Source organism: Bombus flavifrons, chromosome 1 (genome assembly GCF_040668555.2).
Source record: "Bombus flavifrons isolate JBK064 chromosome 1, iyBomFlav1_principal, whole genome shotgun sequence".
NCBI lineage: Eukaryota > Metazoa > Arthropoda > Insecta > Hymenoptera > Apidae > Bombus > Bombus flavifrons.
Genome location: NC_138442.1, coordinates 20,584,169 through 20,608,137, shown reverse-complemented (window position 1 = coordinate 20,608,137; position 23,969 = coordinate 20,584,169). Strand labels below are relative to the sequence as shown.

Sequence of the window (23,969 nt, the reverse complement as noted above, 5' to 3'; positions counted from 1 at the left end):
GTTTGAAATTCCGTGCACATTCTTTGACTCTCCTTCAAACGTCCTAGGATTAACGTTAAATATATTTAATACTAATTTTACCTGTTATATCTAATTACAGTTGTCCTAGCTGAAGCGATACCTCAACTGGGTCTGTTCATATCATTGGTCGGTGCAGTAAGCAGCACCGCCTTGGCACTCGTATTTCCACCAATCATCGAAATGGTTGTATGCTGGCAGAACGCATCACTGGGCTTGTTTACGATATCGAAAGATATCCTGATAGTACTAATCGGTCTACTCGGTTTCGTTACCGGGACATACGAAAGCATCACGTCGATCATTAAGGCGTTTAGCACGTAATTAGGCTAGTTCGTTGTATAAATCGTTGTTAATATACTTTTTACTTGTATGTATATATATACACGCGCGGTATTATCAGGATCATGACATCTACGCGATCATATAGGCAATGATTATTCATTTGGACAGAGCCGGTCTTTTCTTTCTTTCTTTTTTCCTTTTTTAATTTTTTAGATTACTGTTAATGTTAATGTTAATGTTGTTTATTAGTCTACCACATTTCTCTCAAACGAATCGTATACGAATCTTTGCGCGTTACATTCACTATTGTTTGAATCCTTCGTTTAGCATAATCTTCGCGTTCCGCATTCAGAAAAGGGTACTTCGTTATCTGTGATCCGTCTCTAAATCGATAATGCGAATTTTTCTAGTTCCACGAACAGGGTAACAAATCTCGTGTCCTTGACGGGATTACAATTACCAATTTCTACGTTCGTCGTACTGTTGTCGATATTAGAATGGTGCTAATATCGAGTACAGCACGATTTCAGGCAAATAAAATAGTTTTGCATGAGGTAATTTTGCAAGAATTACTTGATTTTAAGGGGGAAGGAGTTTTTGAGAAATTGGTAATTGTGATCGAATTGTACATTGATATACAGTTGGTCATGAAAGTGGTTCGACCACCTTGAGACGACATATCGGTGAAAACAGAAATAATTCAAGATCTTCTTTCAACAACTATTTTTTATTTTCTTATACAGTAGTAATACACGGCCTCGTGATTCGAAAACAAAAATAGACCGTATAGCAATATATTGTATATTAAGAACTTAGTACGAAAGACAGAGTATCTTTCAAATACTCTCGCAAAGTCTTACCATTTTAATTTTGATGATTAACGAATGATAAATATTTTAAAGTGGATCTCATTTCATAGATTGAAATTACGAGGGAAAATATTTCATGGATATATGTAAGAAAGATGTTCAAATTTCTTGATCTTAAAAATCTGCGCATAATTTATCAATTAATGGCCATCGCATGAGTATATGCCGTCCCCATATTACCTATAATTGAATTATAACGAAAAGAAATAGATAAAAAGATTAATTTTTTTAATTAAACTTTGCTGTTTATAAAATATGGATATTTTTGTGATCAATTGTATGTCGCGTGATACGTGTCTATAATATATCATCGCCTATGTTATGAATAATTAACAGTGTTAGTTGTTCGTGTCCTGAACAGGACGTAACCGTAGATTTATATATATGATAGATGTATAGATTATTCGATTAGATACACGAATTTTCCGTAAAAAAAAAAGAAAGGTGAAAATTGATTGTTACTGCGAACTCACGTAATATATATATGTGTATACATAACTCATGCGACAAGAAAGGAAAGCAATCAAAATGACGTACAAAACAGAGTATTGGCCGATAGACGTTGAAAAAAGTATAATATTATAATGACAATGATCATACTCGACGATCGTGCAATATGAAAAGACAATCGCGTGGATTTCATTCGAAAACGTAATTTCTCGCCGACGGAATATTGCGTGACTTTCAACTTTTAATTGGTATCGTTGGATCGTACGTAATAATTTCTATTAGATTATTTAATTTCTAAGCATTTAAGACTTTAAGAATTTGATATATAGTACGCTACTGAATGTTATGGTAATTTCTGTATCATTAATTTTTAATTCTTCGTCATTTTGTTACACCAAGAGGTCATTAATTATTTTATTTGAATTTACATTTCACGCAATAAAAGCGATTAATGATTTCCGTTATGTGGAATATAGAAGGTAAATTTTATTTTATACTCCTTAGTTTTTGCGATGGAGTAGAAAATGCAACCTGAAATGCTCGAAATTTCTTTCTTACTTTGTATGGAATTAAATCGCCGCTTGCGAATCCAATAGTACAAGTTAAGAGTTAAAAGTTCGATTGAATTCTGTTCGAATGTATTGATTGTGATTTTTTGTATTATAGTTACGTGGATGGAACTGTATCAAAGCTGTGATATAGTGATCAGCGTTTTAAATACGAGACAGCGAAACGAATATATTTTTTAAATATACTGTACGATTTAATCAGAGAAAACAAATTTGTATTAAATATTTAGATCATCAACATCACGCTGGGTCATATTGGTCATTTTGTACTACGTTATCGATGGTCTTGGCACTGATAAATTTTTTTACGATTTCTACACATTGTGATTGTCATAAATGATTATTGTTAAAAAAATTGCTTGTAAGATGATAATTCTTGTGCTATAGTTGTTATAAAGCGTAAATTTCTTTTCTCTCGCAACGATTGGAGATTCTTCGAACAAATGTATTTGAAGACCACCAGGCAAAGACATGATAAACCACGTTTTCCACTTTTTGTGGAACAATAATTTAAGATTCGACACTCTTCTTATTTGAATAACACTATGCTGTTAAATATTTAAAAAATAACGATCCGTAGAATATAGAATATATCGTAACGTTAGTTACGTCATTGTTCTTTTACGGAAAAACAAATTCTATATCTTATGAAAAGCTTTGTAGCTGTCACTTATTAATATTGTTATTATATCTTTCGACCTAACAGATTTTTCTTTTCTTCGGCTACCACATTGACGTATTCTCCCTTAAAATAAAAAATTAAAATAAAAAAATAAAATAAAAAATGTACAAATATGAGCTTACCATGTTTTTCTACAGTGGTCTTCATTTGTAATAATGGTAACGTCGACTCAATGTATATTTTATTCATTCGCATATCGCGGTATGATCGATAATTATAAAAGAGAATGGTAAAGGAAACAATGAGAAATTGTACATTGTTCGACAATGTTGTTGTTGTACAGTGTCATCGATCGACGAACTTTACTTTAATGCCTTTTTATATGTGTATAGATATATAGATACAAAAAACAAAACGTGATAAATTAAACAAAAATAAGAGAAGAATAATGAAAAAAAGTATGCGGAAGATCAAGTCGAAACAGTATAAAACTTCGATACCTGTGTTTTCAGAAATATACAGAACGATTTTTCTAGTACACGAGCCTCGAGAAAGCAAGCTTACTAACACAGTTCCATTTCATTTTGCACAACTTACCAATGAGTAGGGAGAAACCAGTTGAATTAATTAAGAACGCGGTACTCTTCAAAAGCAAATAACTAAATACAAAAAATTCACTTTTCTATTTGTCTTATCGCATTTAGAGATAGCGAGATATTAGTGAGATACTAGTGAGATATCAGTAGAGAAGTGAAAGATAGTAGTGTTCCTTGTGAAGAAATTAAACATACCGAGTATCATCGTTAAAAATAATATTTTGCAGCAATTTATTGATCAATAATTTTTACAGTAACTTGCGTCTAATGTCTGACGGTGAATTTGTCCAGAATTTTTCCTTAGGACACATTGTAGCGTAATAGTATTAGCTTATTCGCTGCCAGACAAATTTAAAGCGTCTTGCCCTAGACGCCAAGATTTCCTTTTAAAGAAAACATGAAATTTCACAAAATCTAGTAATATTCAATTGCAGATACGGTAATAAAACGGCGTTTATAGTAATTTACAAACAAAAAAAACCCTACGAGATAACTGATAGTTGGCAATCTTGGTACATACGATTACCACGAAATATCTCTTAGTTGGCAGTGAATGGGTTAACCATTTTTAAGGCGATTAAAAGTCATGGAACGGCGCAGCGAGAACGATATGTATTGCCCTGCCTCGGAGTACAAATTCTTTCTCAGGAATAGTTTATACGTACAGATACTTTTGTTATGTGTCCTGTTTTTTCCTTTTTTTTTCTTTTTCTAAGATGTTAGAGGTGTAAAGTGATTAACTTTTCTTTGAAGGGAGGCTGATGAATGAGAGTTAATAAACGTGCGAGACGAAACGTGTTGTCTGTTCATGTACCACTGTGTTGGTCGATTAACGAATCGTTGACAAATAAAGTCGTTCGAAATTCATTACCGAATGTCGATTGGTCTCCGTGGATCTTTTTCGTTATTATTTAAATAATCATCAGAGGTATATTTTTACTGATTCTTTGAAAAGCAATTTAAATTTTCGAGTTATTCGAATCGTTGAATTATCTGTTGCAAGAAACGTGGTTCAAGTTTTCGAGTATTGATTATTTCTAAGGAATATCGATCGGTCGCGTGAATCTCCTTTTTGTTTTTCAGACGATCGTTGAAAATTGATTTTTGAATTATTTTTTGAGATGAAAAACAAAAGTTTGCGAGTAACATCCTGCCTTAAATTTGGCTCCAGCCTTGGAATATCGACTATTTCTACTGAATATCGATTATTCATGAGTATTTCCTTGTATCTTGTGCTTTATATATCAGAGGACATTTTGAAATTATCTTTAAGAAGAAGGACAGGAGACTACGGGTATTATCCTGCTTCGAAATTAATTTAAACTTTGGAATATTGACTGTTTCTACTAAATGTTCATTGACTACGTGTATTTTTTTACTTGGTAATGGAACGATCATAGGAAACATCCTTGAACTATTTCCTAAAGAAGGAACGTCAGAGTTTGAAACTAATAACTTGCTTGAAGTTTGATTCAAGTTTTTGAAATGGCTTGGATCGAATCATTCGTTGAAACGTCCTGAACTTATCGGTAAAGCTCCTTCGCGTTCTGAAGTCCGATGAAACATTTCGTCGATTTGAGACAGAAAAGAGATGCTGGTTTATTAAATTAAAGATAAGTAACTGTCGTTTTTCAGCAATGGATTGCAGCGAGGAAGAGGTATAATCTTACTTTTACGTGTTCAATTTTCACTTACTCGACGTTGCTTCTTTTAGTTGACGAAAATCAATGTCTTCCGATTAAACATTCTCATCCCACTGATGGAGATCTTGGACGTGTACGCGTCGTTTAAAGAAGAATTAAGTCCAGATGAGTTTTGCATTCGTTTGTTTGTTAACGAAGGCTCGAGAGAGAAATGCAAACCCCATCACGATCCTGTTATGGAACGTTTCAGGAATATCGAAGAACTTAAGGTTAAATTTAAAGAAATCTCTTTACCAAAGTCACTCACGGAACAAGTATATAAATATGTTGGATTTTTAAGGCTTTGTCAGTTTCGTTGCAAAATGTAATCGTCGATTTATTCATGAATATCGTTCGTTACACGGTTTTCTTGGACTCAATAAGTAAAGATTATCTGGATAAACAGAACTGTCGCAATTACAACGATTTGTCTCAGACCATAGGTAAGCTATGAAGGTTCGTAATGAAATAACCAGAGAATAACTATTTCCATAATTCCTTATGGAAAATAAAATGAATGAATTCTTTGGGTAGTCCATATTTTAATTTTTACCAATTGTGCCTTCCTCTATTCATGTTTCCGTGAGTTCGATCACGTCGAATGTCTTCAAATATTCCCACACCTCCTTGTCCTTACTTATTAGCCCTGCTACATTTCAGAAGCACATTTTCACCCCTTTGTAGTCCCTCCCTTTTTCCTCTTTTTTCATTTTTCTTCCCCTCTCTTTCTTTCTTCCTCCAGCCTCTCTTCATTTTCGTTCTACCTGTACCATCTGTTTTCTATTTTTAGTTTCTTATATCCTATCTTTACATATTCGCCCTCTTCCCTTCTTACTCTGGCTACCTTTCTTATGTGTTGCTGTACCTCCTTTTCTTTTCTTGTCAGATCGTCGTCTATGTATACCCCCTTTTCCAGTTTCCTTTTCTCCTTCATTATCCTTATTTTTTCCTCCATTGATTTCATCGTCGCCACTATTATTGTGCTCTTTTCCCCCACCCTTATCATATGTGTTCTTTCTACTTCTGCCCCTATTCTCATTTTTTCGCTTATGATCTCCTTTACTGTCTCTTCAAATAAAATGAATGACATTCAATTTATGTTAAATATATATGCAACAAATATCACAAATATATTTCTTTCTTCGGAAGATGAGTATCATCTATCTATTTTGATTAATAAAGCTATTATTTTAGAATTTAGTTAAGAATTTCATTTTTCAGTGTTTGTGTACATCTTATCATACAGAATATGCAGCTTGTTTTTCGAAGATTCGATCGATTGCTTCGTTCGCTTTAAAGTAAAGAAAATGTTGTCCCTCGTTGCGTATCTTCTTCGCGCGGAAACTCCCAATCTTTTCCATGAGAAGGGTTGCTTCACTTTCGAGGAAGATTTCGTGGAGGAAAACCTGGTTCTGCCATTTTTAGAGGCAACGCCATGTTTAGAGGTTCGTTCTACCGTTTTTTACAGCGGTTCTGTAGGAGATAATGGATAACGAGTTTCGTTCTAATTAAGTCGTTGTTTAATCGATCTGAAGAAACTACAGGAGCAGTTAAAGCAGCACATACGAAATACGAAGATTCCTAAAAAGGAATTAACTACTCCTGTGTTTATGAACGTTTTAAATCGACCAAGAACGGATTTGAAAGTGCCACCCGGTACACCTGAAGTGAGTAACTTAGTTACAACTTGAGACGCGATCAATGTTTATTTGCGGAGTATATTTAATTTATCAATTTTTTCGTTAGTTAGGTATCGCGATTGGAGCTTTTTCTTATTAAAGCTTGTCCGTTTAATAAGTGACGGCGCCATTTTGAAATTTCCCGCCATCTATTTAACTCGCCGATTAATCGCGCGACTTTCAATTTTCCTTTATTCATCTTCGATAAAAATCAAGTCGACCTAAATTGCTTTTCCAAATAACTGTGATTCGTCTTTGAATTGAGATCGGATGACATTGCTTAAGATTTCTAAACACTTTCGAATACCTTTTTAACGATCTGTGCCTAATAGTCTTTACCGCTCATTATGAAGTAGCAAGTAGTGGCCTTCGATTGACCTTCAGCGCCAGCTAGGTGGCTTTCAACGACCTTCAAACGACCTCAAACGGTTTTTTTTACAAAAAGGTCGCGAGAATTCTCGATAAGACTTGCAAAAGGTATTCCTATCGTTTTAAAAAAATTTCGAAAATTTTCATAAAATTTCTTTTCGTATAGGTATGGAGAAGTTAATAAAATTAAATTAACTTTATACTTATAAGTTAAAGACGTTGAATTAAGGTTTCCTCTTTTGAAGACTCATATCCCGGATAGGACCTGTCGGCGATGAAGTTCACGCGTCAAATTCCAAAGACGAATTACCTTAAACCGTCAACGGAGAAAAAATTGGAGCTTTTGAGTGCAACTAACAAGATAAATGCTATGAGATTGTTGAAGGACGCGAACGAGAATGCACCAAGTTGCTTCTATCGGCGTAAAGATTCAAACAACTCGGTAGAGAAAGAGAAACCAAAGGCAACTTTCGTGGGAAAATCGGTTCCGAAATTTAAGGTGCAGAAAATGCTGGCGCGATCTGCTGTCTATCCAAATTTTATCATTTTTTTTATAACTTTGTTTACATTTCTCATTTATTTGAATCGATTTGAAATCAAATTTCTGTTACATCTTTCTCGTATCTGAAAGTTGATCACGGCTATTTATAAATTATCGTAGAATTTATTAATTATAGCCAGTCGAAGTAAAACAGACAGCAGCTTCGACATTAAGAGAATGCGCGCGTGTGATCAACATGGAAGAGAAAGAAATAAAAAGGTAAGTATACCGGTGTACGAATGCACTGTCAATAAGATAAATTAATTTTAATTTGACATACTAAGTAATTCATTCAAGTATGAATATTACGAAATAAATTATTTCTGTATCTCACTGTGCATTATTTGTGTTTTATCGGTTAAATGTAATAAAAAGGAAATATTAATTGTTTTTGCAATTAACTCTTATATATGTATATACATAGTTCCATGAAGATATAAAAGAGCGATTTAATTGCGTTATCTTCTCTCCTCGTTTTCAAATATTACCTAATTATATTTCTTCTTGAAATCCTAATGAAATTGTAGATTGAAAGCATTAGCTGAAGGAGGTACCGATCCAGCTTCGATACTGAAATTCCAAGAAGAAAGACGTCAGCAGCAAAAAGAGGAAGAATTATTAAAGATACAAGAGAAACATCTATTGGCTTTGTTAACGCGTGAGAATGCTTTCATTGCGAAACAATCGCTGTTGAACGATGTGAAAGCGCACGCAGAAAGCGTTCGAAAGGAGGTATGCGCTTGATAGAAGATATGTATTTTACCCAATGATTACGACGAGACGATCTTATTATTCCTGTGTAAGATAGTGAAAGGAATGACGATATCAGACGTAAAAGTTTCTACCAACGATCGATCTCTTTTACGTAAATATTTTAGTGAATATGAATTTTTCTTTTTTCGTCACTTTGTTCTTAAAGAAGCAAGAACTTTACGACAAGTTAGAGAAATGGAGAGAGAATCACAACAGGGAGATGATGGAAATCGTTGTAAAGTGCCGCGAAATAGAACAAGCCTCTCGTGAAGCTTTCAATGCCATGGTCGACGAGAAAAGGCAGAAAGGTAAAAAATTCTGTATTACAGGATAAACCTTGGCTAATTCCTTTTTCGTAAATGAAGTACCCTGACCCATTTCTAATCTCCTCTATAACGAATATTAATAAAAATACGTCTTCATTAAAAATATTTCCTTAAGGAAAAATTAATAAAATGGTAATTTTTCGAATTATCAGCCGCAGAGGTGAGCGAAGAATCGCGGCAATTGAAAGCCCAGTTGGTCAAGCAGAGAGAGGAAGAAACTCGCAGGAAAATTAAATTGATCCAAGAAATTAAGACGCTTCAATCTTTACGGGCATTGCCATCGATCAAGGATTTCGATCCAACAGAATCAAGCGGTCTAGGTCTTCTTTGTGAAATGTCCTTGGCGGAGGTTCGTAGCATTTCCATTAAACGATTAATAATTAACGATTAGCTTATCGTGCCTCAAGCGTTTCTCCCTTTAGTTGAAAGAGAGATTATTTTGGACCAAGATGAAATTGGACGAGGAAACAAAGGAGAGAAAATCTGTTATTTATCGAGAACGCGAAAGGCAGAAAAACTTGATCAACGAAACGAGAAAAGCGCTCGAAGAATATAAAGCGAGCAAGTTAGTTGTAAAAGTATTACATATCGCTAATTATTTGCGGTAAGTTAATTGTAGTCAAAATATGGAAGAATTACTAACATTTATGTAGTTTATTGACAACAAAAATGATATATAAAGTGAAAGAAGTGAGCTTTAAAAACGAGGAAAAAGAAATTAATTTCCTTCTTATTTATATTTTATTGATAAAAAAAAAAATGATACAAAATGTGATACAGGAGGGTGATTTTTTTTTTTTTTTGAATTCAATGTGTTACGGCGCGTGACATAGTCCGTACGTAGAGAGTCACCGGACGTAACACGATGTTTCTCATATTAGAACCGAAGCAATACGTAAATATCGCATAAACGTAATATTCTTGCTTAACAACTAATTTGAAATTCTGAAAATGTAAAAAATTGAAGGGTTCGCAAACAATAAAATGAAATATTGCGTTAACGCGAATTTGATCTTTAATGCGACAAGGTGCAGCTTTAGAAAAATGATAGGCGAGAACACATTTAAATTTATTTTAGTAAAGCTAAAGGTTATCGTAGCAAAACGATACTAAGAGGGAAGAGAATTTATTTGTAAGAGCAATTATTTACCCATTTTCAGGCGTGCTGTTTTTCCGACGAAATCACGGCAACGATTACAGCCTGTTAGCTCACCAGAGATCGACGCGTTGCGAAAGAAACTGGAAGAACAGAAAGCACTAAGGTCACAGAAAGGAACGGTATCTATTTCGAAATAAACGAATTAGAGAGTTTATTCGTTTAGATAGAACGTCTCAATTCCGATAAATTATTTACATTTAGTATTTATATATCTACTAATTCTGTGATCACTGTAATAATATGATAAAGCAGGAATGTTTTCCAGAATTAATAGCGTATTACGAATGTTGCGAAGCAAATGTTTAATGATAAAGCCTGTTTGCGAATTCATAATTAAAAATTTACAAGTCATTTTTGAGAGATCATTTTTTAAAATAAATCAAGATAAGATAAACAAATAAAAGTGATATGACTAATTTAAATACTAATATTTAAGTCTGACTCTTGCTGATAGAGATTAAAATGGAAAATTACCCAAATATTATACAGCAATTGCAGAGTAATGTTTAGAAGGCAATAATTGCGTAGCATAAACGTCGATAGAAACGTTTATGCTATCCATTTATATATATCACTTTTTAAAAATTCCACAATATGAATATTAAGGAAGACTTAATTGATTTATTTGACTATCTTGGTAAAATTGCAGACGCGTTTTTCTTTCTATCTTTCGTTGTAGATTCTACGATGTAATATAAGAACGTTTGAATAGATTTACAATTATCTTTTACGTAGTATAGTATATTTAGTATTCCACAAATGATACGAAATTTCATACTTTTCAGTAAGATGATACCTCTAATAATATGACACGAACTGAAAAACGAACAATTGTTATAAGATAGAAACTCATCGTGTTTATTATCTTGCACAACTCAGCTTGAAATAAACCAATATTACATACATATGACGTTTTGTTACGATACAATAATCGACGCTACAAATCACTCGATTCCCTATTCCCGTTAAGATAATACAGGTGATTGAAACTATTATAACACTGAGTTAACAGATTAAAAATACACTTCATTTCCAACACTGAGTTAACAGATTAAAAATACACTTCATTTCCAACGACTTGAAAAACAAGCATTTACGCGTGGTGCGTGTAGACGTGTTCTCGACGAAGAAAAGTTAAGATGTCAACTGATCAAAGATTGACTAATAAGTGAGTTTCGGTAACAGTGATGACGAAGAAGAAAACTATTGATGGGTGTGTCTAGAAGGGACTATCGGATTCGTTAATAGCAATCTTGATTAGGAAAGTGAGGGCAACAGTCATCGTTGCTAATCTGACAAGAAAAAGGTTGGCGAGTAAGGATGGGTCCTGGTCGTCTCCAATCAAAGTCGCTCGTAGATGGCATTGTACATTGGAAAAACTCCTTTTCTCGTGTTTCCTCGAAATGAATAACAATCCTAAGGAACGCTTCAACTTAAAACATACTTTTTATCTTATGCATAAACGATTAATTTATAATATGCTTGATACAAAATATTCTTTCAACAATATCAATCGTATGTAAGTCGTTCTGTTAGAAAAATTTACCAAATGTCCAGCTGAGCAAATTGTAAAGTACAAATTAAATAATAAAAAAAAAGTCGTTCCAGATTTCTCGAGCCAAACCTTTTTGATACATTCTATAAGTCAAGGCAAAATAAAAATATCATAAAAAGATACATATGTCATTGGAAATATAGATGAAGAGATATAGCAGGCAATCGATATACGAAATATAGATTACGATGCAACGAACGTGAGAGTTTATGATACAGGTTATGAATAGATTGGAAACATTTACATTTTTTCCAAGACTAAAAATTGAAGAGATACGGTAAGAGATTGAATCTGCTACTTTTTGAAGTTCTCGTTTATTACTCGTTTGGGTTGAACCTGCCTCGCTGAAAATAACGATGCACAGTCTCGCTAGTAACTTATAAAAATACAAAAATATTAAAAAAAAAAGAGAGAAATGTGAAATACTTTCTATACACAGACAAAAGGAATGTGTGCAAGCAATAAGAACGTACAGATACGAGACGGAAAAACATAGAAAATTGTCATTACGTAATCAAGAACATACACGAATTTCAAATTCAAAATACAAGTCATTAACAAAGGTATTATTAAGATTACAGGAGACCAATCATAGGCAGACTAATCATAAACTACAACCGTAAGCGAGTTTCAGTGTGTGTAAAGCCCGTCAAGGGGGGGCTTGCACATAAAGAAAAAGCCTGTCATCGTAGGATTTTTATCTAGTCGCTGGACGATCACCGTCAGATGTATCTGTCCCGTTGCATTGATCCATAAATCTATAAAAAAAGTTGTTCGATAATATTATAAGAAAAATTTTCTTATTTGGGAAAACTACTTATTTTCTTCTAAAAAGAATCGTTTCGTGTCATTTCGTCGTGTCGTTTCTCTAACAATCGTCAATATGGTCGTCAGTAAATCAGCAAACAATAACGTAAGACGTTTGGCGAATGCAATTCGCAAGTATTATTTGCTTCGTTTTAACGTAACATAGAAGATACTAACATTATGATACTTTCGTCGCATTATTGTTGTTAGACCGAGCCACCGTTCAGGATTGAAAATAAAGTAATGAAGGGGAAAGTGATATCGTTCGATAGTCAATATACCAGTGTTGGCGAATTGTTGTTTGACAGTTTGAAGAATAATTCGGATATTATTGGTCAGGTACGTATCGACGAATTTTACCTTGTACGATTAAGGAAAAATAAATGACGATAAACCGAATTCTGGTATTGTTTGTTTAGTCGCTTGGTAGTTAAGCAATCGTTCTGTCATCTATTATGTAGACCGATGAATTACTTTGGTCTAATTGATCTCGCAACTTGACTTGATAACTCTTACCGTATCGGTGTCCTGTTCTTGAAACAGTTACGAAGGGTCCTTAATTAACTGTCACGAGGAACTTAAATGTTTCGGAACTGACATGGAATTTAAAAAAATGATTGTATAATGTAGAATCGACAGCTGATACAAGAAGCGTAATTGAGATTGTTATAGTCTGCGATTTAGTTTCTTCGTAACTGTTTCTGTTGGAGCTTTTATATAGCAGCTTGAAATAGATATTTCCGATAAGACATCACGACGCTCAAAGAATTTTGCGGGCTCAATACAATCCATGTGGCTCGTTGTAGAGCACAAAGACTTTGCCTTTATTTAAATACTTTCTGTGTTTTTTGGTTATGGCTGAAGCTCTGAACACGACAGAATATAGAGAGGAATTTCGTTAGGCAAAATTAAACGATGTTAAATTTCGAACGACGTATGATCTAGGTGTTCGCTTGGAAAGTGGTGACGTTTTGAAAATTTAAAACCACTTTCGTTTTTTTCCAACAGAACTATACATATACATACGTATCTAGAAACACGTAAATGCGAACGATAAAAGTCAATTCGCGAGACACATTTGCGAATGTGTGCGAGGAAAACGTTTTGTTTCTATAAACAAAACGAATAAAAAAAAAGAATCCATGGATCGTTGCATAAAAAAAGTTTCACAAATCTATTTTAAAAGAGTAGAGACAGTCTTAAAATCTTGAAAATATCGTCACTTCTAAAATGAATATATGTAATGCAACGGGGAGTCTTGGTTATGCCAATCCTGATTAGCCGAATCGTATTAACCGAGATGCCTTGAACTTTACGATAATTTCATATTTTTCGAAAGTTTGATCATAAAGCATAAAATATCAATTACTATGTTAAAATATTTTTTTTTATGATTCTATCGCGTGATTTACTAACACGCACGGACTCTTATTATTCCAGTCTTCGATTATCTGATATAGGTTCGGTTGACGTCACGCCGTGTAATCAAGATTCTGCTATTATACTGGATCATGTACCATCCGAAAGTATTTAATTTTGCCTAAAGGAATTGTTTTCTATCTCTTACCAATTCGGACCTATTGCCTAGTCATCTATTGCCCTAGTTACGTAGGATAGCCTACATAGCCCAAGCAACGATAGCGCTATCTATTATGTACGTCAAACATTAAAAATCAAATAGTTTCTCACTACTATTGTTTACAATATGATTTGTTTCCACTCTCAGCTAGGAAGCAATGTATTATTACGAAACAAGATCAGTGAGGTTATAGAAGAAAGTTGAAAGATCGTGTGTGCGTTTCACGTACTCATCATTGACACGATTCAAGTCTCTATGCTTTGTACGTTTTGTAAGGAAACAATAAATGCACAATATTTTTTGTTTTATATTATTTTATGGAATTACCTATGATCCATTTCGTTCTATTACTAATGTTTTGTTCTATTTCTTAGTAATTACATACATTTTCTAGTAATAGAACAAAAACGATCATACATGATTCAATGAAATAATATAAAACACAAAATGTTGTACACCTATTATTTCCTTATCGAACGGAAGAAACTTTTGGGACAACCTAATATAAAAGTTGGGAACAATGTTCAGCAGCATATATAGTACTCGTTAAAACAAGCAGAGGAAGTCTGAATAAACTTGATTTCAAAATCCAATTTTAGTTATACGAGGCGTTTTCATTAATAAGACGTTATCGTATGATTACACATACGTATATATTACAATGTGTGTATGTTCAATATATATTCCATACAGTTCAACGTACGCTTCGATATGCTTTCTCATAAAAGCACGCACAATGTATACGGTGAAAGATTTCACGCCACTTCTCTTATTTTTTGCTAAGAGCTTCCGATCTGTTGTATCAACTCACACACTTTTACACACTAAACATCTCGTGGGGGTAGACATCCGCCTGTTATTTAGCAATTAAGTTAGAAAAATTTACCAAATGTCCAGCTGGACAAATTGTACAGCAAAAATTAAAATAAAAAAAGAAAAGAAAAACTTTATATAAGTATACGTTACGCGTATTACAGACATTTTGAATTTTCATGAACACTGTTATTATGAGACTCGACTATCGCGATTGTATTGGTCAAGCTTGAAACCAATCTAAAAACACATGTACAAATGAGGTCATCGTTGGTGAAGGTGCCCACAAGAAATGCTCTTGATGTTCAACAATAAAGTTTATTAAACTATTAACAATTAACAACAAATAACGATTAACGATTAACAACAATTAACGATTAACGATTAACAATTAACGATTAACAATTAACGATTAACAATTAACTATCAAGAGTCAATAATCCGTTTCTCTAATTGTGTTTGCTTCGCTATGACGCTTAACCTTTCGCACTTCGCAGTTCGGGACAGAAAATGATTCTTTGGTTCGAAACCAAACAGATTCTTTTCTTTGTTGCCCCTCGATATCCCCACTACGCGCGCGTTTATTAGAAGTCAGCGACGGTTGCCATGTATGCATTCTTCCGAATATTCGGCGAAAGAACCGTAGGGATATCGACGGTACATTAGCCTGTCGGTCTTACGCTTTGAAAGTATAGCGCTTTGTGTCGCGAAGCCGTTGGAAAGTTCCGTGGTCGAGTGCCGTCACACAAATTACAGGGTGTTTATTAATTGTTGAGCCTATAAGATTATCATCTCAACTTTACGACAGGAACAGCACGTGTGCTACTTTTGAGAATTTGGAATTTCACATATTGCTAGTTACAAAGTTTGTAACTCGGATCACGTCGACGACTCAGTTAGCAGTTTTAAGCGGTCGACGAGTCCGGTCGATAGCAAACCACGTGTCAGAAACTTCGACCTCAAATTAGAACTCGACAAAAGACCACCGGATATGCGATCGCAAACGAGTTACGCTACACATCCTCCACATCCCACGCACATCACGCTTCGTAAATCAAATCGTACAATGACATCATACAGACGCTTCAAGTCACGCTTCAAGCTTACTTCAACATCGCAATCATAGTAGAACTCCTCAAATAAACATTCAAAATCACAGTTGCAGTAGAACTCTTCGGTCAATCCTCCATTATCAGCGTTAGTATCGTCCAAGGATCGCGATCATAACCGAACAGATACGATTTAACTGATCGCCATCTGGTTGAGAGGTCGCGACATTAATGGAGAGTATTACAAAGTTTTTTTCTATTTATTTAATTTGTACTTTACAATTTGTCCAGCTGGACATTCGGTAAATTATATAAAAAAGTGACTATTTTTGGCGTTGCTTGGAATTTATATTGAAAAATTCATTGCAGAAGATTTAAGAATGTCAGCCAAGGAACAGAAAATATCCGTATCACTTCGCGAGAAACGATGAGAAAGATTTAAAAAATAAACCCACGCATGTGAGTAGGATAGCGATCGAAGTCACCTAATTCGTTGTATTTCATTTTCTTTTCTCTGAGATATTGAACAGTTTTCGAAATAATTAATGAAAAAGTCAACTGATTAATGGGTTGGATTTTGGAATCAAGCAAGATCGAAGTACGATAAAATTATTCAAATGAAAATTATTCAACAACCAACAACGCGCTCACCGTTCTTCGTCCGAAGATGAATATTTGTAGCAATCAAAATTCAATGATTTAGTGTCATTCTGTTTAAAAATATATTTATATATATTTAGACGTATATTTGAAGCAATTATTGGAGTGTAAGTAGCAGAGAAAATAAAATAAACAGATACCTATTATTATTGTAGTTTCACAGTAGAAGGATAACCATGAATAACTATGATTCTTGTTTACTATTTATTATTTCTGTAAGGTTGCTTATCTGTTTACTAAACATTTTATATGGGCGTTGGAGTTCAATTCGCGATAAGATTCTTTCTATTGCATTGATTATCAGAAATATCAAATTGACGCGAAACCAAATAATAGCGTTTCGCTTCAAACGAAATCACATTCTCGACATTCCAATAATTTCAAATATTTTGCATACGTATTGTTAGGCAGAAATGAAATCGGATTGGAAACTGTTCAAAGTGTTCGCGTTGTTGATTGTCGTTCGCACATAGTACGTGGTATATAAAATGATATTTATATTAATTTATCTATATACTTTTATTGATAGAAATTTATAGATCTTTAAGATTTATCATTTGAAGATCGATCTTTATTAATTTTGTAATTAAGATTTGTAATCGTGTGAAGTACAAAGATATCCTATCACGAACATAAAATTATAAAAAAGACGTTTATTCTCTGCAACGTGGAACTTGTTGATTCGCTGATAATATTAATATCGTTATTGTTAGTTCACAAATTATCGTGCAAAAGAATTCTAGAGTACGACTTTCGGATATATGGTTCTCTATCATTTTTCATAGAATTTTATATTTTATAATTTTTTATATTTTCTTTAATCAATAATTTACTCCGCCAAGCTACGCAATCCAACCCTTTTCTCCATCAGCTTTCCCGAACTTTCGCCCTTAAAAGCGCTAATTTAGATCACTGTTCTCATTAATCAAACGAATTTTTCAGGTAGACGCGATTTCAGGAGTCGAAGATACTTTTGCGGATATCGCGGATCGTACGATAAAATGTGCACTGTGGCTGCAAAGGCACGGGGTGGGAAAAGGTGACATCGTCGTAATTTCTTCGCATAATCATCTGGATTCCATAGTTCCTTACGTTGCTGCTCTCTATCTCGGTGCTATTGTCAATGCATGGGACTACGCGATGAACGTTCGTAAGTTCTGAAAATTACAATAATTCGCCTAATGCGTCTGGCGTGGATATCATCCGATCGAGTGTCGTTACAATTACGACAAAATATTTTTACACGTTTTTTCTTCGTTCGATTCTTATCAGGACGTATGCACGGTAAGACTCTTATCGTGTTTGTATGCAACTAACACCTGCATTCGAAACATGTTTTATGCATAATTTGTATTCCGTATTGTTCGTTATTCTAAATAGATGTTTGACAAGTTTTGAATATATATGAATATAAATGAAAAATTATTAAATATGCACCATGTCCTTCGCAGAAGTTGAAAATCGGTTTTATGACACTGCCGAAAAGAAAATATTCCTTTAAATAACGTAACGACCTAAAAGTTAGGCAAGTAATAATTGGAATTTCTTTTGGAAACGAAATTGTCGTCACAATTCTTGGACACAATATTTACATATATATTTATGCATAATATTTAAACATTTGTGAATATATATATATATACATAGGATATTTACACTTTGAAAGATACTTTTATAGATATTTCAATAAGCTGTCTTTTAATGCGAATTTCTAATGCTGGATTTATAACAATTTTACGAGCTTGAATCATAGCCAACAAAATAGAAGTCATGCTGTTATTCATTGCAAATGAAAAATTACACTAACATGCGGAGAGGATGTATGGAATCAACCGTACTTCAAGTCAAAAAAATGCATGTCCGTAATAAATATGGATTTACCTGACTAAGACATTTCCTGAAACTGATAGAAGAAACACTATAATAACGACTGGCCACTCGAGCTATTATGCAAGCAGGTGGCAGATTATACGTATATACTTTACATGTATTATACGTATACGTTACAGTAAATGTACTATTGTTACTCTATTATACCATAGTCGAATTATAAGTCGAATTTCCTATTTTTCACAGGGTAATAATTTTTCAAATTAGTACGTTGTTAGTCAATCTTGTATTACCAAAGTTGCCTTTTTATTTGATGTTGACGTACATGCCATAACCTATATGCTTATGTGCATACATATATATGTTATACGTATACATCCTGTCTGTGTGTATAATACCTATATCCAGTATACATCTGCGGTATTTCTTTTTATTCTTTGGATTAAATTATTGACTGAGTTTGTCGGCTCTTGTAAATGCGAACAAATTCTTCGAAGCAATTTTTCCAAGCTTCTAAATTATTTAATTCTCAGCCATTAGAAGATTTCTACAAAAAGCTGAATAAACGATTCGTAGTACGATGACGTGCAGAATGATATTAATTAACTTGGAACATCGTGACAATCAAATAGCTATTAATCGTTTCTTACAAAACATTGTGAGTTTGTCATCACTGTTGCCAAAGCGTTCTAAGTCTATTGGATCAGTCTCTTCTTTAATTAAAATATAAGCAACGTAAAAGATAAAAGACCAATAAAAATAAACTTGTAAATTTTCCCGTGTCGTCCGCGTACATTCCATCAACGTTCTCTTATAGAGCAGCTATTATATAGAAAAAAGAAGAGTTGATACCAGGGGAACCCATTATCGATCGTGGCTGTGCTGCTCAGAAGTCACATTGACGTAAAGATCTAAAAATTCGATTGTGACTTGTAGATAAATATTGTAGATAAAGTTGTGAAAGTAAGGCGTTCGTGTTTCGAGAATTTGAGACATTAACGCAATACGATAAAATTGAGGAATTTACAAAAGCTTGCCGATCAGTTTGGTTTCCGAATATACTCTATTCATGTTTTTACTTCTTACTTAATTTGTACTTTACAATTTGTCCAGCTGGACATTCGGTAAATACCTTTTTTTCATTTAACCGATTGCTTTACATGTTAAAAAGATTATACGATTTGCACACGATGACTAATCGATTATTACAACTTCGTAGAACTTGCACGTTACTTTCTCGCATTATCGCAACCGAAAGTGATCTTCGCGAATGAGAAATCGGTGGGGGTCATATCGGAGGCTGCGAAGATCGAGCTGTATCATCTGAAAATGGTCTGTTTCGGCTACTATCCTGGCACGACGCTGTTTTCCGAAACGCTGAAAGGGCATACCGAGTCGGCAGTGAAGAATTTTCGATGCAGAGAGATCAACGATCCCAGTCACACGGCTTTGATTCTTTTCTCGTCTGGAACAACGGGTATGCCGAAGGGCGTGCAGATTTCGCACAAGGCACTTATAAATGCATTGGACCCGAAGGCAGGTTTCTCGCTCAACGCACACGTCCCAATGTGGTTCAGTTCTTTGTACTGGATCAGTGGATCGTTACTTAGTCTTAAAAGCATCGTTTCTTGTACCAAGAAGATCATCGGGCCGGAGTTCGACGAGAAAGCTACCTGCGAAATTATCGAAAAGTTTAAGGTACGATAATACGTATTGATAGTTGAATATCGTTGATGTTCAAGCATCGGTGATTAATCATCGTTGTACGTATCTTTCTTATGACGATATTAACGAATTAATCGTTTTGTTTAGGTGTTGCTAATTATTTGGAAGTGCGAGTTCCTCACCGATTTCGATCACCTTAAAATATCTTGTCGAGGTCGTCGCTCTGAACAACTTTATCCTATAAATCGCTTGATTTTAAATCATGAGATATTCCAAATTTTTTGTTACACTTGACTCATGAGTATTCATTGTCACGTTCATTGTTCGTAAACATCGCTCGTAAATTAAGTTTTCTAAGGAGGATCACGTTAATATGATATAGCCTAATGTAAAGAAGGAGAAAAATTAATGGGTTGTAAATCGTAGGAAACTACACTCGGTAAATAAAGTATATATGAAAGAGTTGTTCGGAATGATAACCTTGTTCAAATATTTCGGGATTGTCGCAATCGATCCCTCTACATAATCAATTTGATTTTTAATATGCCGAGATAAATATTAATAGAATAATAGAATAATATTAATAGAAAGGTATATTTTTATTATTTAACGCGCTTGTTTTTTTTTCAAACAACAAGCGGTAAAATAAATGATAAGCGAATCTCAAATATGTTTGCACATGTATTTCTTAGATTATCGAACACCCATACGCAAATTGCATAGTTTCTCTTCAAGTTTAATTTTTCTATCGTTCTATCGGTTTTGGAAAAATTTTGGGATACTTGTCAGTGTCTCTACGATAGTAAGTCGTTCAACGAGTCAATCGTTTGTTAGTTTTCCGAGTGAAAATAGAAATTCGAACAAAAATGATCTCAACAAAGAAATTTCGCTCGATTTATCTACGATCCACTTTATTTACAAAGAATTAAGCTTATTTAGAATTTTATCGCATTTTAATCTACTTCGGTTGATTTTTGTGATCGTAAAATAGAAACACGGCGATATACAGGGTGGTTGGTAACTGGTGGTACAAGCGGAAAGGGGGTGATTCTACGCGAAAAAAGAAGTCGAAAATATAGAATAACAATTTTTCGTTTGAGGCTTTGTTTTCGAGAAAATCGACTTTGAATTTTCGCTCGGTACGCGTGCGGTACGTTATAACGGATCTCACTGTAGATCGTTGTCTCGATGGAAAAATTAAAAAAAAATTTTTATTCTATATTTTCGACTTCTTTTTTCGCGTAGAATCACCCCCTTTCCGCTTGTACCGCCAGTTACCAACCACTCTGTATATATCGCGTTTAGTGAAAAAATGTCTTTTCAGTTATCACATAAAAATCTATGAAAACTATCAATAGCTTTAGAAAATACGAATACTTGATATTTCATTTCCCTCACTGCCAGAAGTCATATTATTGCCAACAAGACGATAGACAATCCCTCATCGTCGTTGTTTCACATATTTGGGAAGCTAATGTATATGATACCTGCAGCGATTAAGCATAAAAGCTACATCCGACCTTTATGTGAAAGCGCAACTCTTTCGAACAATTCGTTTCGAATTATTCTTTTTTATTCACGGATTATCATTTTTTCAGGTCACGTGGTTAATGCTGAGCACCAGTATGGCAAATCGGTTAGCGCGATACACTCATCTGCACGATTATGATTTTAGTAGTTTGAAAATCCTTTTCACCGGTGGTGCTACGATGAAACAAGAATCTCAAGATTTATTGCAGAATCACTTCTCGAATACGTTCGTTATACAGGCGTACGGTAAGTAGAAAAGAAACTACACGAGAAACTGAAATTTTACACGATATCTACCTTCTCGTCTGAGATAAGGAGATTAAATGGTCGACTAACGCGTTGGTACACGGAACGGTGTGAGAAATAACTTATTCTTTTTTTTTTTTTAGGTATGACAGAGCTTGGAGGCCTGTGTGCAGTACAATTACCGGGCACCGTAAGCGGATCTTGTGGCGTGGTAAGTGCAAATTGCGAGATGAAAGTCATAGATATTGGAACAGGAGAGGCACTTGGTCCAAATGAGCATGGCGAACTCTGCGCGAAAACCCTGTCGATCATGACAGGATATTTAAAAAATCCCGAAGCTACCAAAAATACCATCGACGAGGATGGTAAATATCGCAATTTGCAATTGTTAATTTTATCATCGAAATTCTAAATAGGTCTAACCATTCTCTAGATAGTTTACTTGTGGTTTAAAATAAATGAAATGTTGGGAAAGTATGATAGTAACGTAAAGATTGAGATAATTAAGTAACGATAAAACATAAGGATGATTCGGTAATTTAATAGGTTAACCGTTCTATTTTTAGGATGGATACACACGGGTGATTTAGCTTATTATAACGAGAAGGGAGAAATTTTCATCATGGACAGATTGAAGGAAGTTATGAAATACAGGGGACACCAAATAACGCCGACCGAAATCGAAAATGTTTTGCAATCTCATCCTGCAGTGTTAGAAGCGGCAGTGGTTGGTATACCTCATCCTACAGACGACGAACATCCTATTGCTTTCGTCAGCAAAATACCTGATAAAGAGGTACATACAGATCGATATATTGATTTACTATAATAAATAATTAAATTTGTAATTTATTATTACTTTTAACGTTGGTATATTAATATACTAATTCTCTTAACTTACTCAGTATTGTTGGTAATTTGTAAATATACAAAGAAGCCTTAAATCGAAGTGACATTATAAAACGATGATTAAATAGCATAATTTAATCTAAAGATAATATAAACCTAAGAAACGATCGCCATTACTTTGTGTATGATATAGATACGATATACAATTTAATTTACAGGTTTCTGCGGAAGAATTGATAAAGATGGTAGCTAGTAACCTGATGGATAATTATAAACTGCGTGGTGGCGTACGATTTCTACCAAGTCTTCCACATACACACTCAGGAAAGATCTCGAAGAAAGAATTGAAAGCTATAGCAAGAACAATTGTAATTCATTAAATTACCGCTAGACAACGGATTGCGTAGGCAACTAAAACGATTATGACGATTATAACGAAACGATATGACGAAGACGAACTTAAAACAGTACAAATAAGAGTATCTTTTACTTGAACAATGTAAGATATATAGTAGTTAATATGTTTTCTTGATGATTGACGACGGAAGAATAAAATAATTCCAAAAATTTTCTTTTCAATCTATGTCTGTAATAGCATATAATATAGCATATAACGTATAGCATATAATAAGTAATATTGCAGTTGTAAGCGTAATAAGCAACACCGTGATTCTTCGTTAAGAAAGAGAAAGAATAAAATTGTACAGGATGTAACGCGTACGAGGTGGGAGGTCGTACTGCTTTCGCGAACAGTGGCATAAGTGGCTTATCTTGCGTTAAGTCAGCCTTGTGACGTCGTTCAGATGACTCCCGAAGATTTCTTTACAAAATTTTAAGAAGCGTCTCTCCTCCAAGAATTTACATTCGTTGTGCCACTATCAATGCTACACAGCGATATGTAAGGTCATTCGCGTATAAATACCAGCAAGAGCGATAACCTGCTGTTACCCTGGTCTACTTTTCGATAATGAATCAAGACTCTGCAATATTTACTCTCGATTATCAAATTGTTAATCTAACCGCGGCAAATCGCGTTGCCTTGGAACCCGTCCTGCTACGAGAGGTCTTCGTTATTTCTCACCAAGTTTCGAAAGATAGCATTTTGATAGCCAATCCATAGCTTTCTGCTGCTTTGTCGATAGCTCGCTTTCTCGCTTGCTTTCTCGCTGTAGATGTAGACACATTGCGAAAAAAGTCAGTTTAGAGATCATCGAGACTCAAACAATTTTTTCCAAGTCGGACTACTTTCCCATCAAGACCTTTGATCCTCGCGACGAATAGAAGAAAATGCAATAATTGAATTTGACGGTCAAGTTCGATCTTCTACCAGCTTTTTTGTTACAAATCTCCAGCGATCCGCTAGATGTAGGATCACGTTATGGTGATTTTTACGCTCACTTTTGTTCTACTCTCCGAGTACATGAGTCTTAAGCGTTAGATCCAGCGTTAAAATCGAGGAAAACGAAGT

General features: G+C 34.3%; 3 protein-coding genes across 11 annotated transcripts in view; all 3 read left to right on the top strand.

Moving 5' to 3' along the window:
- The window catches only part of LOC138182227 (proton-coupled amino acid transporter 1), a 56,016-nt gene extending 49,215 nt beyond the window's left edge, over positions 1–6,801 (top strand). For 4 of the 5 annotated variants that reach the window (XM_069117896.1, XM_069118063.1, XM_069117978.1 and 1 more), the window contains one exon: positions 101–2,376. In XM_069117896.1, coding sequence (XP_068973997.1) covers positions 101–342 — 242 coding nt within the window. In that variant the 3' untranslated portion in view covers positions 343–2,376. Of the gene's footprint in view, positions 1–100; positions 2,377–5,174; positions 5,322–5,392; positions 5,535–6,312; positions 6,537–6,626 lie in introns of those variants that run through there. The other variant, XM_069118236.1, reaches the window with a different exon arrangement.
- LOC138183533 (cilia- and flagella-associated protein 99) lies at positions 6,628–10,949 on the top strand. Of its 5 annotated transcripts, none has more exons than XM_069120719.1 (8): positions 6,628–6,758; positions 7,385–7,638; positions 7,817–7,899; positions 8,208–8,412; positions 8,600–8,741; positions 8,912–9,108; positions 9,182–9,363; positions 9,920–10,615. In XM_069120719.1, the coding sequence occupies exons 2-8, from the start codon at positions 7,414–7,416 to the stop codon at positions 10,053–10,055; spliced, it is 1,170 nt and encodes a 389-aa protein (XP_068976820.1). In that variant the 5' UTR covers positions 6,628–6,758; positions 7,385–7,413; the 3' UTR covers positions 10,056–10,615. The 5 variants fall into 5 exon arrangements, 4 of the variants coding, with proteins under 4 accessions (XP_068976820.1, XP_068976725.1, XP_068976909.1 ...); XM_069120624.1 differs by lacking the exon at positions 6,628–6,758 and adding an exon at positions 7,101–7,247; XM_069120808.1 differs by lacking the exon at positions 6,628–6,758 and adding an exon at positions 10,704–10,949 and having other exon boundaries at positions 7,407–7,638; positions 9,920–10,037.
- A 575-nt stretch (positions 10,950–11,524) lies between these two features.
- On the top strand, positions 11,525–23,084 carry LOC138181763 (luciferin 4-monooxygenase). Its single transcript, XM_069116944.1, has 9 exons — positions 11,525–12,309; positions 12,346–12,386; positions 12,491–12,619; positions 17,324–17,531; positions 19,431–19,909; positions 21,475–21,652; positions 21,796–22,017; positions 22,219–22,448; positions 22,720–23,084. Exons 2-9 carry the CDS (start codon positions 12,357–12,359, stop codon positions 22,879–22,881), a joined length of 1,638 nt encoding a protein of 545 aa, XP_068973045.1. The 5' UTR covers positions 11,525–12,309; positions 12,346–12,356; the 3' UTR covers positions 22,882–23,084.
- The last annotated feature ends 885 nt before the right edge of the window (positions 23,085–23,969 follow it).

Excerpts from the sequence above, each read along its gene's own strand:
- LOC138183533 (XM_069120719.1), top strand. The coding sequence starts at position 7,414 with ATGAAGTTCACGCGTCAAATTCCAAAGACGAATTACCTTAAACCGTCA. Across the intron at positions 7,639-7,816 it reads AATCGGTTCCGAAATTTAAG|CCAGTCGAAGTAAAACAGAC; the intron begins GTGCAGAAAATG and ends TATTAATTATAG. Across the intron at positions 8,413-8,599 it reads CAGAAAGCGTTCGAAAGGAG|AAGCAAGAACTTTACGACAA; the intron begins GTATGCGCTTGA and ends TTGTTCTTAAAG.
- LOC138181763 (XM_069116944.1), top strand. The coding sequence starts at position 12,357 with ATGGTCGTCAGTAAATCAGCAAACAATAAC. Across the intron at positions 12,620-17,323 it reads ATTCGGATATTATTGGTCAG|GTAGACGCGATTTCAGGAGT; the intron begins GTACGTATCGAC and ends CGAATTTTTCAG. Across the intron at positions 19,910-21,474 it reads AAATTATCGAAAAGTTTAAG|GTCACGTGGTTAATGCTGAG; the intron begins GTACGATAATAC and ends TCATTTTTTCAG.